Source organism: Vombatus ursinus, unplaced genomic scaffold (genome assembly GCF_900497805.2).
Source record: "Vombatus ursinus unplaced genomic scaffold, bare-nosed wombat genome assembly UNPS02013513.1, whole genome shotgun sequence".
In the NCBI taxonomy this organism is placed as follows: domain Eukaryota; kingdom Metazoa; phylum Chordata; class Mammalia; order Diprotodontia; family Vombatidae; genus Vombatus; species Vombatus ursinus.
The window spans coordinates 1-14735 of record NW_020953291.1 but is presented as its reverse complement, the minus strand read 5'-3'; the positions used below and the strand labels follow the sequence as shown (position 1 = coordinate 14735).

Below are 14735 nucleotides of genomic sequence, written 5' to 3'. Positions count from 1 at the left end.
AAAACCCCAAATGGAGTCACAGGAATTGGACATGACTGAAAAATGACTTAACAAATGAAAAATGTTTAAATAAAAATGGGGGGGGAAATCCGCTTGTTCCAGAGCAGCACCTTTACCACCTTTTCCAGACCATCTTTTGACCCTTGGAGGGTAACTTAATAATTTGCTCCCAACCTGAATACATCTCATCTCCTCTTTCCAAGTTGGTCCCAACATTCCTAGTCAGGAAGAAGAAATGAGATCTGGAATGGAGTAGGGCTACTTTCTGTCAGTCAATCAATGAGCAAGCATTTATTAATCACCTAGTATCTTCCAGGCACTGAGTGAGGATACAGAGAAAGGTCTAATCAATTCCTGCTCTCAAATAGCTCATTCTAAACATGTAAAGAACTAGGCACCTGCAAGCTGTATACACAGATGGATGATAAGTTTAGCCAGCTGCTGGTGGGACTCAGAAACACCGCCCGCAGAAGGTGAGATTTGAGATCTTGAAGGCAAGGAAGCTAAGCATCAGATGTGAAGAAGAGAAGGGGGCGTGGAGGTGGGAGATGGAGATTTGTGTTCAAGAGCACACAGGCCAGGATGGAAGAAGACTGGAGAAGTAAGAAGGATCCAGATCACAAATGGCTTTAAATGATGCTGGAGGGAATGGGGAGCCACTGGTGTTTATTGAGTTGGGGAGGGAGGAGGGAGAGTGATATGGTCTGATCTGTGCTTTAGGAACATCCCTTTGGCACCCAAGTGGAGAATGAGTTGGAGCAGGAAGAGACTGAGGCCGGGAGGGGATATTGAAATAGTCCAAATGAGGCGCCCCCCCCCCCCCCCCCCCCCCCCCCGCCCGGGCGGGGGGGGGGGGGGGGGGGGGGGGGGGGGGGGGGGGGGGGGGGGGGGGGGGGGGGGGGCGTGAGAGGAGTGCGGGGGCCCCCCCCCCCCCCCCCCCGGCACTGCAGAGGACTGTGGATTGGATTTGTGGAGTGAGTGGCGGGATCCCCGAGGTCAGGCTGGATTTGGAGCCAGACCAAATTCAGTCCTGGGGCACTAGCCACACCTCTCTGGGGGAGGAAGAGGGAAGGAGGGGTGCTGGGGGCAGGGAACAGGGTGGGGGGCTGAGGTCCCCTGGCCTTCCCGGTGCTCGGATTCCTTCCCCTGCGGCTTGGAGAGATGCAAATCTCGGGAACAATAGGGCGGCTGTTCCCCTGGTTCTACCTCCACTGAAAAGATCAGGGCTGGAGCCTCGGAGAGTCACTCGATTCTCAGCTCCCCTACATGGTAAGATGTTTCTTCCTTGGTACAGCTCCAAGCCCGAGGCCAGGCCTTCAGGCTCCTGGGAAGGGTGGAGGGGAGCCTGGGCAGTCGGAGACTCACCCATGCCCTCCGCCACCCTCCTCCCTGTGTTCTTTGCAGGACAAACCCGGTGGAAACAAGACCCAGTGAGTAACCTCTCCTGTCCCATCCCTTTTTTCTCCCCTCTTCTTCTCCCTAGCCCATCCTTTCCCATAAGCCCCCAGGCAAGGGCCAAAGCAGAGCTAATGCTATTAGTTTCCATCCCCCACTTTTTCTCTACACTGACTCCCCTCTTACTTTCCATGTGCATCCACCATCCTATAGAGAACCTGTATGTGGCTTTTGGGTGGCCCATCTCTGTCCTTGGAGGCTTGAGCTTTTCAGTCTGAGCCCTCCCTCAGCCTGGTAACTCGGGGCCTCCTTGGGAGGCACTAATTAGCATCTGCTTACAGGTCTCTGCCTCCCTTGCCACCCCCCAGATCACTGGGTAAGCACCAGAGGGGAGAGAAACATCCAGGTGAGAAGTGGCTAAATTTCTGGGCTGGAAGATCTGAGTTCAAGTCCTGCCTCAGACTCATAGGAGCAAATGACTTAACCTCTATGTTTCAGTGTCCCCAGATGTGTTATGAGGAAGGCTTGATAGCATCTAATGTCACTTCCACCTCTAAATCTATGACCCTATGCCTGCATGGGGAGATAAGGCCCCCTAAACAGAAGGCCTCTCCCTCCTCACTTGGGTGCCCTAGGTCCCAGGCTGCCCGACACCAGGTCTGAGGAGTCCGGTCTTAGAGAGCATGCAGACCTCTCAAAGAGTGGTGGAAAGCAGCCCCCCTCCAGTCTCTTTCCCTCTGGCATTGCCAGGATATCTTAAAAACGTCCCATCATTCATTAGTCACGCCTTTGGGTTAAGACATCGAAAGCCCCTGTAGAGACAGCAGTCTGTTTTTGCCTTTTCTTTGCAGTTCCACTCTTTGCTCAGTGTTTAACACGTAGTAAATGTTTTATAAACGCCACTAGACGGAATGATTGATGGAGGAAAGACGCAGCAGGTTGTGATGTGACAAGGCAAAGGACCCAGGCCTACAGAGCTGAGGGGATTGTAGTTAGGCGGGGTTGGGGGAGAAGGTAACAGAAAGAAGCTGATTTTTCCTGCAGTTTCCCCATCTTGGAAAGAGGAAGCTCTCATGTCGCCTTCCTCTGGTTCTCCTGGGCTCCTGAGCCAATGGGTAAGGTTTCTCTAATTCCTATACTTTGCCACTCCCCCATGCCATGTCCTGATCTCAGCTCCAGTCATCCTCCCATCTTCTTGCTCCCTCCACCCAGCCCCCGCCATCTCTGCCTGCTCCCCCATCTTCTCTCTACCTCCTCCCCCTTAGGCTCCCACCAGCCTCGTGTCCTCCCCTTCTCTCATCGGTCCCTCTCTCCCCTGAAGGATGCTGAGGAGGAAGATGATGGAGATGCAGAATATGAGCTTCCTCCTTGTGAATCCCTGCCCCTCAAGATGGCCCCTGCCTGTCCTCTCCCCCTGGAGAAGAACGAGCTCTATCTGGGTGAGAGCTGATGGGGTGGGGGTGGGGGGTGGACCGGCAGGATGAACACAGCATCTTGCTGGCGCCGCCGGGGAGGCCTCACAAACAGATCCTTGGGATTTTATCTGCCCCTATCCCTCCTTTCTCTCCCTCCCTGGGCTCCTGCATCCCGATGGGGCTTTGGTCCCTCTTCCTACTAAGCTGAAGGAGCCATTCACTGTCTCTCACTCCAGGGAGCCTCAGGCTGCTGGGGGGGGGAGGGGGAGGAGAGCAGGGAGCCAGCTCCAGGCTGGAAACAAGGGAATGGGGGTGGGGTGGGAGAAGGGAAGGGGGAGGGGGCCCTGTATCACCATGGAAACTGTTAGGCAATAACCAAGGGCCCTGTCACAGGCCCCTCCCGACCTTGCCCCCATCCCGTCCATCACTGAGGTCATCCAGGGGAACCGTGAGCTTGGTGTGTTTTGGGGAGAGGGGAGCCAGAGGGGGCTCTGGAGAGACAGCAGCAGCAGCAGAGCTCTCTCAGCTGTCTAAGAAGAGGCTCGCTGGACCTGGCATCAGGCTGCCCAGAGGGACTGGAGTGGGGGGGGCGGGGAGCTGGCCTCCTTCTGTTGTCATGGTGATGCAGCACTCAGGAAGCAGGATCAGGCAGGAAGGGAAAGCAGGAGGGGCATGAGGAGCTACGGAAGCAACGGACAGCATGGGGAGGGGGGCAGAGAGAGGAAATGGCGAACAAAGAGGGGGAGGGAGGGAAGCCTGGGGTCTGAGTGGCTACCGGCCGGCACATGGGGCACGGTCCTCTTTTCCAGATCGATCCATCACCCCTGGACCTGTCAAGCCAGTGCTCCAGCCCCCCCGCGGTGAGCAGCCTCGATTCTGCCCCTCCCCCTGGGGTGCCCATCTCCAGCCCCTCACCTCCAGGAAATGGCTCATCCACCTGTTTTCCCTGCATTTACATCTGAAGGACTCTGCCTCCAAGATGGAGGTGGGGAGAGGAGTGGAGAACCAGGGCTCTAAAAAGCAACATGGCAGCCTTCTGTGGCTATCCCTGCTGGAGAGATCTCCCCTTCTTCCTTCCTTCCTCCACCCCGATTATTTAACTACCTCACTGTCCCCAGCCCCCGTGACAGTGTTCCTTAGTCCCATCACCCCTCATTTTGACACCTGTTCTGACCATTGGGCTCCTCAACCCTATCCCTGACTTCTTCTGCTCCATCAATCCTCCCTAACCCCACATACACCCACACACACCCCCACACACACACACACACACACACACACACCCACACACACACCCATACACACACACACACACACATACACACACACACACACACACACACACACACACACACACACCCTCCCTGGGCTGGGTCCTGGGTCCGCTCCAATCCTGCCGTAATGAAGAGGCCAGGCATCTGAAGCATCCTCCGTAATAAAGGTCACCCAGAGCCCATCCAGGCCATCCCACCTCCGCTCCACCAATATTCTCGCCCATGGAATAGGCTAATGGCTTTTTAAAGCAATCTTCTTTACAGAATATTGGATTAGAAGAGGAAGACACGCACACACACACACACACACACACACACACACACACACATACACCCCATCCCCCCCACACACACAGACACACACGCTTGCGCACACACACGCACCGAAAGGGAAACACAAGTAGGGAAAGTGAAACACTAGAAGAAAATGGGACTACTCCCCTCATGGAGCCTCCCATTCCCCTGGGAGGGTCTGCAAATGGCAGAATCAGGAGAGAAGACCCGGGGCGGGGGGGGGGGGGGCCTTGGAATAGAAATAAATTCAGTAATTCCCTCTCTGGATTCAGAGGCAGAGGACCTGGGTTTAAATCCCACCCCTATCATCTATGACCTATGTGACCTAGGTCAAGTCACTCCTAGGCCTCAGTTTCCTCATCTGTAAAGAGAAAAGGTTGGGGGTAGGTGATGTGGGCTCTGAAGTCTCTTCCAGCTGGAGCTCCAGGACCTTGGGATCCTTTCCCAGGAACTTCTCGGGATCCTGGAGCTGGTTAGAAGGGATCCCAGATCCCTTCGACTCCCTCATTTTTGCAATTGAGGAAACCAAGGCCTAGGGAGGCCATGTGACTTGTCCAGGGTGGCACAGGTAGTAAGTGTCAGAGGCAGCATTTGAATCCAGGTCCTTTGGCTTTTGTCTCCTAGAACTTGACCGTGTCTCTCACACAGGCACCAGTTCTCAGACTCCTTCTCTGTGGTCTCGGCCTTTCCCCATCAATGACATCACCTCTGGCTCCTCTTCCCCCATTCCTACCTGCTTCTCTTACTTGGGCTTTCTTCCCACAGCTGCTGGCTGCCCTGAGCCTACAGGAGGCCGTGGGTGGAGGAGACCACTCGGGTAGAAAAGGTAATGAGAGTAAAATACTAATACTTTAATCAATTGCAAATAGCAATCATTTCATCCACCTGGACAAGTCTTCCAAACGATCAAAGATCACCAATAGGCTAGCAACCTGTCCCAGGACCATTTCTACCAGAACCCCATGGAATGTGAGAATGACGACTAGAATAAATAGCTGAATAATAGTTAGAGAGCTTAGCACAGCACCTGGCCCAGAGGAATCGCCTGGCCCAGAGGAAGCGTGTAATGCAGGCTTCCTTCCTTTCTTCCTCCCTCCCTCCCTCCCTTCTTTTCTTCCTCCCTCCCTTCTTTCCTCTTACCCTCCCTTCCCTAGTTCCTCAGAATCATGAAGACCTAAGCTCAGTTCCTGTTTCTGACACAGCCTGTCTGGGTGACCCTGGGCAAGTCCCCTAATCTCTCAGTGGCCTGGGCAACTCTCTTTGACAATTTTTAAAAATAGATTTTTATTGATAGCTTCATTTTTACATTGCCTAGATTTCCCTTTGCATCTCTCCCTCTCTCCCCTCACAGAGAGCAGTCCCTTCAATTTGCCCAGCTACAACCCTGTGTGGCTTGTAGAGTACCTGGTATTATTCCCATTTGAAAGATGAGGAAACTATGGTCTATATACATATATATGTATATTCATATAGCGCTTTAAGATTTGCCAAGCACTCTACACAAGGTATTGCATTTGATATTCACAACCACCTTATTAGCAGTAGATGCTCTTCTGATCTCCACTTTACAAATGAAGAAACTGAGGTTGAAGGAGGGCGGGTGACTTACCCAATTAGTATCTGAGGGAGGCTTGAACTTAGGTGTTCCTGACTCAAAGTTCTTCACTGTTACCCATTGTGCCATCTAGATGCCTACCAGCTTATAGCTCAGTTCATGGTAGACCTGGGATTAGAATGCAGGTCTGTTCATTCCCAACCAGAGCTCTTTCCCTGGGACCTGAGGCCCATGGGCTAAGGGGAAACACCCAGATAAAATCCTTTGTAAGGAACAGTCAATTCCTGTCCGGGAGAACAGCGACTTGAGGTCCAGGCCTTCAGGACTCTGAAGACAAGTCACTGAGACAAGATTTTTGTAGTACGAACAGGGAACACCTTACCACAGAGAGGGAATCTCTCTTTCCTAGGTATGTGCAAAGGGAGTCAGGACCCCTCCACAGCACTCCCCTGCCTTTTCTCCTAGCATCCCGTAGAGTTCTGAGATTCCACCAGGGACTGGTTTTGTTTTTAACAAATGCATTCAAACTCATAATCCAAATAAATCAGTGTTATCCTTCAAAGTTGTCACTCCAGAAGGGGGAAATGAAACCTATTTTACAATGAAGGGCGTTTGCTCCAAATAGTATCCAAAATCTGCTTAGGGGGTGGCTGTCCAGAGCCTATGGGTGGGCCAGAACTCCAAGACACCAAGCATTTGTCTGCAGTGCATCAGCCTCTTTATTGCTCACCATGGTCCAAGTGGAGGGGCTTGCACTGGGGTTACCAAGAGATTGGAGTCTCTGCCCTCAAGGAGCCCACAGGCCAATGGGATAAACCCTCCGCTTGCTTCCTGGCCTCCCTGGCCTTCATTCAATGTCTCCCCTCTTCTTTAGCACCTGAGTCTGTCTTTTTCCTTGCAGATCTGACTGTATCTGGAGGCACAGTGAGTAGTCTTGACCCTTTCTCTTCCCACACTTTAGGACTTTAAGAAGGGAATCTGACAGGGAGAGACCCAGAAGGCCTGGCTGATGATCCTAACACCAGGCCTCTCGATAGAGTATGCGGGCAGGTTCCTGCCGTTTGCTGTAATACTAATAGTTTGGGTGGCTGTTGTTCAGTCATCTCAGTCGGGTCTGACTCTTTGTGACCCCACTTGGGGTTTTCTCAGCCAAGATACTGGAGTGGTTTGCCATTTCCTTCTCTGGCTCATTTTACAGGTAAGGAAACTGAGGCCCAGCGAAGGAAAGGGAATTGCCCAGGAGCCCATAGTAGGATTCAAACCTAAGTGATCCTGGCTCAAAGTCCATCCCTGAGTCCACTATACCAAGGGGCCTCTCCCTGGACAGAAAGTGTAGGTTCACCCTGCAGAAGGTTTCTTAGCAGAGGTTCACCTACCCACTATGGGCCCACGTAGGACAAGGAGGGGTTTCTTCATGAATATAGGGGTTGTTTGGATTTCTGTCCCCAGGTGAGGGGAAAAGGATTCATCCTCTGGGGTGACCTGGGCAATGACCATCCCCTGAGCTGGCTCCCAGATACCCTGCAGTCCATGAGTCCCTGGGGCCTGGAGGGACAATGCCCATTGGGCCCCAGGCATATGAAACCCATTAGAGGCACTGGGGTATGTTCCAGAAACCTCCCTGGGACAGATCCTCAATACAGCCTTTGCCCTCCCACCCCCCTGAGGGAGAATGGAGGGAGGAGACTTAGTGAAATGGCTACCTCCCCTTCCTAAGCTTTGTCTCATATGTATCTTAAGAGAGACAGCATGACGCGATGGTTAGAGCCCTGAACTTGACTCAGGAAGACCCGGGCTCAAATCCTGCCTTAGACACTTCCTAGTTCTGTGTCCCTGGGTCAGTGACTTCACCTCTCAGTTTCTTCTTCTGTAAAATAAGGGGTTTGGCTTCAATGACCTCTAAAGTCCATTCCAGCTCTAAATGTAGGATCCTAGGACACAAAAGGGTGTCTGTGGAGGGGAAATAGGTGAAGTCACAAATATCCTGAGATAGGAGAATGCTGTGCTGCTGAGGCCTGGTCACCCGGCACTGCTTCTGTGGGGATTAGTGCGTGTCACAGCCTACTAGGACCACTGGGCACTTCGGCCTTCCCCCCCCCCCCATCTCCTCTCTTTTCACACTTTTCTTTTTTAGGGTCTAGCTGGAGAAGAGGACTCCGAGGAAGCCATTTACCTGGAACCCATTCGAGGTGAACCCTGCCTCTCTGCCTTTCTCTTCCCAGAACCCACTTCAGACCGGGAAGTCTCTTGGGGTTGCTTCATCCCTTTGATCCAATTCCCTGTAGACTTGCTGACTTGTTGGTGGCCCATCCCCTTTCATTCCCTCCCTACACACACACACACACACACACACACACACACACACACACACACACACTCTCTCTCTCTCTCTCTCTCTCTCTCTCTCTCTTCTTCTCTCTTTTTCTTTGGGGGAAGGAGGGTGTCCTTTCTCTCTGCCAATATGGAAAGTCATACCAGGCAGAAAGCCCAGAGAACAGGGTCACATCTTGTCAGGCTTGGTAGGACAGAGGCCCCTTCCAGCTCTAAATGTAGACCAGTGAGTAGAAAGCTTGCTGGCTTGGGAGTTGGATGAGCTGGGTTTGAATCCTATCCTGGCTACTTAACACCTGCATGATCCTGAACAAGTCATTTCCTTGGCCACCATTATCTTCTACGTATTGCTTCCCTGGGGCAGGGACTGCCTCACTTAGCCATTTGTATCCCCAGCACTTGGCAGCTGGAAAGCCCTTGGTAAATGCTGTTTCATTCACTCTCCTCTGGGCTTCACTTTTCTCACTTGAAAATGTTGGACTAGAGGACCATTAAGGTCCCTTCCAGGGGTCTATACCCTAACAACTAGGACGGATGGGAAGGTCAATCCAGGCCCAGGGTGCTGTTCTCTGCCCCTCCCCACCCCTCAATGGTTTTTCCATCTAATTCGAGCCAAGTTCAGACCTCTTTCTTTGCTCTGCCTTCACCTTCAGACCAGGCCTTGGATTCCCAGGCCCCACCACCCCCAACCATGATCCCAAGACCAACAGTGACCCCTAGGTGAGTTGTCTGCTTACTCCAGTCTCGACCCAAGGCTGGGGCCAGAGGACAGAATGATAGTTCATGTCCTTGGTCCTTGCTATAATGAAAAAAATGAATGAATGAATGAGTGGGAAAGCATTTATTAAGTGCTTACTGTCTATGTGCCAGGCAATGCTCTAAGCACTAGAGATACCAATACAAGCAAGCAAGACAGACCCTGCCCTCAAGGTGCTGACATTCTAATGGTGGAAGACAACAATAAGGGAAAGCTAGAAAAGTTGGAGGGGGAGGTACAGGAAAACATGGACCCTCAGTGGCCTAGCTTGGATAGAGCCAAAAACTTGAACTAGAACCCTGGTGTCCTTCCAGATAAGGTGAAAACAGGGACAGCTAGGTGGCAGATTAGATAGAGCACCAGCCCTGGAGTCAGGAGGACCTGAGTTCAAAACTGACCTCAGACACTTGACACCTACTAGCTCTGTGACCCCGGGCAAGTCACTTAACCCCAATTGCCTTGCCAAAAAAAAAAAAAAAGATAAGTTGAAAACTCACCTGTCAGTAGCCAGAGTCCCAGCGTTAGCATCCAGGTTCTGGTGGGAGGGAGATAAGGATGACTTGGAAACAGCCCTTTTCTTCCCAGGGGAGAGGGTGTTGGGGGCAGCAGAGAGATGCCAAAGCCAAGGGCTCTAGGTCCACTGGGATCTTTCTCCTAATGCAGGGGCCCTTAACCCTAATTCCCCAATTTGCTTTCATAGATCTGCCTACAAGCCCACTTCTGTCCCCCAGGAAGCTCGGAGTGTGAGTATGACAAAAAGTGAAAGAGCCCGACAGTTGGAGTATAGGGGAGGGGAGTCGAGGTAGGGGGGGACACAGGTGTGGAATTCTAAGCATGATGTTGCTTTTACTGGACTACTTTCTTTGTCACAAAGGAAGGTTCAGGGTGGGGCATTTCTGTAAATGACATTGATGTAAAGACAAAAAAGCATTAATGATACACAAAAAAGGCACCATCATTGCCGTCCAGGTGTTCATATATGTGTGCTTTTAAAATTTTAACCCATATGCCAACAGAGGAAACAAATGGAATGTGTGGGGCAGCTTTGAGGGTGCCCAGGAAAGGAGGCTGGAGTCTGGGACTTTGCCTATTTCAAGAGGGAGGGGGTTGGAGGGAGGGTCTGACAGGCAAAAACTGACCTGAACATTACTTCCTATATTCCAGGGGACAAAAGACATGGCTTGCAATGGTAAGAATGACAAATGTTTTCATCCGGGACCCCAGGCACACCCCAACTGCCACTCCTGACCCCCAGGCACATCTCTCTCCCACCCCAGCCCAGCGAGGTCATACTGAAAGTCAGGTTCAGAGGCCCCTCACCCCTCCAGTTCTGATTCACCAAAGGCTTCATGCTCCCTGCTGTTCCCTGGCTAGGCTCTGCTCTGGGAATCCCTGAGCACATGTCCCTTTCCATATTAGACGGGGAGTCTCTCCTGCCCCTGACCCTGCACAGAAAAACCCCAACAAAACACATCTAGTAGAGAGAGTGCTGGCCTTAAAGTCGGGAAGACCTGGATTCCAGTCCCGTCTTTGATCCTTAGTAGCTGTGTGCCCCTGGGCAAGACACTTCCCAACCTGTGCCTCAGTTTCCTCATCCCGACCTCGAAGGAGCTGACCTTAGACGGCCTTCTCATTTTTATATTCTATTGCCCCAGCCGCTCTGTGTAATCCCCTTCCTCCAGCTGGGAGGAAACCACCCAAGGAGAATACCCCTGCGGATGAGGTGAGTGAAGAGGGCTGCCGAGAGGAGCCCAAGGGGAGAGCCCGCTCTTTCCTGCTCTTAGGGCCTCCTTCTTGCCCCTCTGCATTGCATATCAACAGAGATCTGGGACTATTGGGTTTTTTATCTGTGTCACCAGGCATTTGTTAAACACCTACTATGTGCCTCTCGCATTCAAAGACGCAAAGACAAAGAATGAAATGATACCTGTCAATTAATTAATTGGTAGATGTTTATTAAGTGCCTACTATGACCCCGGTGTTAGGCCCTGGGGGTAAAAAGAAAAAAAACAATGAAACAGTCTCTGCCTTCAGGAAGCTTATATTCTAATGAAGGAGAAAATGTGCATACATTGAGTCATATGCAAAATACACACAATGGAAATATAGGGAATTTGGGGCAGGGGCAAGGCGCCCCCAAATGGGTGAAGGGGGATCAGAAAAGGTGATGTTTGAGTTTTGAAGGAAACTAGGGATTCACCGGGGCTGAGGTGAGGGTGAGATGGATTTGTGGAAAGCAAATGCGGAAGAGATGGGTGGCCCGACGTAGAGTGGTGGTCGTGTAAGTGGAAAGATGTGTAGGGAGAAACACCAAGACTTGGAGAACGACTGGATGTGCGGGGCAAGGGAGGGTCAAAGGTGGCACCAACGTTGAGAACCTAGGGGACCGGGAGGCTGGGGACTCCCATAACCGAAGTAGAGATGTCAGAAGAAAGGAGGGTTTTGTTTTGCTCGTGAGTTGTCTGGTACACTACATCTAACCGGAGCTGGTGAGGCAAGATTGGAGCTCAGGAGAGAAGCTAGGGCTCGATTATAGACCTGGGAATCATCTACGTGGAGATAATATTTAAACCTGCAGGAGCTGAAGGAGTCGCCCAGAGAGAGAATGTAGACAAGGGGAAAAGAGCCAAGACAGACTTTAGGGCAAGAATGTAGAAGAAAGGGTCAGAGGGTAGGAGAACCAAGCCCAGGCGTGTCGTGGACACCGAGAGACAAGAGGGTATCCAGGAAGAGAGGGGCTGTCAACAGTGTCAAATGTTAGAGAGAAACAAGCTTGGAGAGGCCATCAGATATGGCAATAGAGAGATCATTGGTGACTTCGGAGAGAGCAGTTTCAGTGGGAAAATGGGGTCAGAAGCCAGACTGCAGAGAGCTGTGAAGTGAGTGAGAGGAAAAGTAGAGGGTACATAGCTAAAGAGGGGGTGAATTCAATGAGAGGAGTTTCTAAGGATGAGTGAGACATGAGCCTGCAGGAAGAAGGGATGGAGCCAGTGGACAGGGAGAGACTGATGGTTACTGAGAGTGAGGATGGTAATGGGGGGTGGGGGAAGTACTGTAGGAGACAGAGAGAGGGGCTGGCCTTGGTGAGGAGAAGAGAAGGGCCCCCTCTTTCTTCACCAGAGACTAAAGGAGAGAATGGAAGATGATGTCTAGACTGGAGGGAAGGAGGAGAGAAGGGAGGATGACGTCAAAGGGCTTTGAGATGTGGAGAAGGGGAGCAGAGGGACCTTGCTGGCACATAGTAGGCACATAGAAAGTGCTTTTTGAATTGAATTGACTTGACTTTGGATTCTTGCCCTTTCTGAAAGTTATGGTGTCCTAAGCAACAGTTTGTATTTCACCCCTCCCCCTGCTTTAGAGCCGCCTCTTCCCACCAACCACCTGGCTTCAGTGTGCTACTCTATGCTCTGTGTGTGTGTGTGTGTGTGTGTGTATTGGGTGTGTGTATGTGTGTTGGGTGTGTATTTCTGTGTACACAGGAGGCCAGCATGCTGAGTCAGCCCTGGTATTCCGCACACTGTGACCGCCATACTGTTGAGAATGCCCTTCTCCACCTCCAAAAGGTGAGGTCTGGACAACCCTGACCTCTTATCTCCCCCGTTACCTTTCCTCAGAATTCCTCTGCCTTGGAGGTTGGGGGCTGCCCTTGGACTTCAGGGCCCCCCCCAAAGGGCCCTGGGATGGCCAGGCCTGGTTGAGGGGTGGGGAGAGGAGGGTAAGGGTTAGTCTGGAGCCTGCAGGCCGACCTTGTGGTCTTCCCTGCAGGATGGCACCTACACTGTTCGGCCCAGCTCAGACTCCCAAGGACTGAAGCCCTTCACCCTGGCTGTGTTCTTCCATGGCCATGTCTACAATATTCCCATCTGGTGGCTAGATGCCAGGCTACAATATGCGCTAGGTCGGGAGGGCAAGAACTCTGAAAAGGTGGGTGCTGGGAAAAGAGGAGACTGGCAGTGCGTTTAGAGAAGGTCACCTCCGGAAAGCAAAGAAGGATCAGACAGACCAGAGCCCCGGCTTCAGAGCAAGCCTGCCTCTGGTCATGGGGGCCTTAGAAGCCACCAAGGCCAAGTTTCTCATCTCATACATGAAGAAACTGAGGCTAGAGAAGGGAATGAAGTAACTCCCCCAAGGTCACCCAGGCAGTAAAGGGTCCAGCTGGGATCTGAACCCAGAACAGATCCCCTCCTTCCTTAAAGCCCCACTCATCCTTCCTTTAGGGCAATAAGGACTTCCCCCAATGGCTTGCAGTCGCATTCTAATACTGCAAATCTATCATGGTCTCATAGGCTAGGCAGTCAGGACAACGTGGGTTCTGGGAGGTCACAGCCTCAGGTTCCTCATCTGCCAAATAACAATTCAGGGTTAATAGCAGCACCCACCTCCTTGGGTGGTTTGGAGGCTCTCACAGGATGATGTCTGTAAAGCATTTTGTAAGTTATAAAGCCCTAGATCCATGTGAGGTCTTCTCATTATCCTTGTGGGTAACCCCTCCTGCTATATAGATTACAACCAGACCACTTCGGCCCATCCTGTGCGAATCTCAGCCTCATCGATCCAAACGCTGGGGGAGCACGACGACAAGCTTTTGTTCATGGGGAGAAGGGACCAGGGTGGCCAGAGTCCCTGCAGCCTTGCTCAGGAGCCTGGCAGTGTGTGTGCACAGGGGCCTTGCCTCAGTGGTTCCATTGAGCAAATAGTCACTTCTCTACCCACGGAGCTCTGATTCTGCTTTCCTCAGTACTGAAGTAATAATAGCTGACAGTTATATGGCCCATTAAGGTTTCCAAAGTCCTTCCCCTACATCCGCTCATCAAACCCTTGCCACACCCTGGGGAGGGATTGTTAGACCCATTTTATAGAAGAGCAAACAGGCTCAGAAGAGTTAAACAACTTGATTATGGTAAGTGTCTGGGTGGAATTTGAATCCAGACCTCTGCTCTGAGGTCAAAGGTCCTGGGTTAAAATTCTAGCTCTTAGGCCAATCACTTACCCTCCTTTGTCCTCAGTTTCCTCATCTGTAAAATCAGGCATTTGGATTAGTGTCCCGAAGAGGGCCCCTCCCTGCTCTAAATCTGGGATTCTGTGGCTCCAAGCCCAGCTCTCCTTCCTCTACCCCTGTGGGAGAGCCAGATTTTATAAAATGGAACTGTGGCTTCATGGCATTAGGAATCTTCTCTGCTTTGGATCCTGGCCTTGGAGAGAACAGTTTGAGGCATTCACCAGCTTGCTCAATGACACAGCCAGTAGATGCTGTCAGAAGGAGGACTGGAACTCGGGTCCACTTGACTCGCAGACCAGCTCTCCCCCTATCCCATCACCGGACATCAATACCTCAGGCCGTTCCCTGGACCGGCACGGGCACGGCTGGTCCGAAAGGAAGGCTCATCCCTGAAAGGCCAGTTGAGAGCAGGGTGTGCTGAGGCCCAGGAGTGGGTAGATGAGCCTCAGGGGGGACAAACGTCATCCCAGACATCCCCATGAGATGGGCCAAAGGCTCCCAGTGTAAAGTCAGAGCCAGTGACAGAATCTAGGAATCGATGTCAATACATGGGGAGAACCGACTTCATCACTGACACACCCAGACAGAGATACGCACATTCTACCAGCTTACACCCACCCACCCACACACATCACACATCCCACCAGTACATAACACCACCAGAACCAACACACACCACCGATTCACCATAGCTCACCCACCCACCCACTACACA

The 14735-nt window shown here is 51.9% G+C and overlaps 1 protein-coding gene across 1 annotated transcript; it reads left to right on the top strand.

Annotated features, from left to right (window-relative positions):
• Window positions 1-1134: 1134 nt before the first annotated feature.
• Window positions 1135-14669, top strand: LOC114040543 (SH2 domain-containing protein 6-like). Its single transcript, XM_027858658.1, has 16 exons — window positions 1135-1269; window positions 1405-1430; window positions 1737-1801; window positions 2440-2510; window positions 2717-2834; window positions 3620-3662; window positions 5137-5204; window positions 6835-6857; window positions 8068-8122; window positions 8918-8984; window positions 9722-9764; window positions 10186-10210; window positions 10677-10744; window positions 12501-12584; window positions 12787-12945; window positions 13524-14669. The coding sequence occupies exons 1-16, from the start codon at window positions 1267-1269 to the stop codon at window positions 13716-13718; spliced, it is 1113 nt and encodes a 370-aa protein (XP_027714459.1). The 5' UTR covers window positions 1135-1266; the 3' UTR covers window positions 13719-14669.
• Window positions 14670-14735: the final 66 nt, after the last annotated feature.

Bases quoted from the DNA above. Each gene is read 5' to 3' on its own strand.
- LOC114040543 (XM_027858658.1), top strand. The intron at 1,802-2,439 runs GTGAGAAGTGGC...TTTTTCCTGCAG, and splicing joins GAGGGGAGAGAAACATCCAG to TTTCCCCATCTTGGAAAGAG. The intron at 3,663-5,136 runs CCCCCGCGGTGA...TTGGGCTTTCTT, and splicing joins GTCAAGCCAGTGCTCCAGCC to CCCACAGCTGCTGGCTGCCC.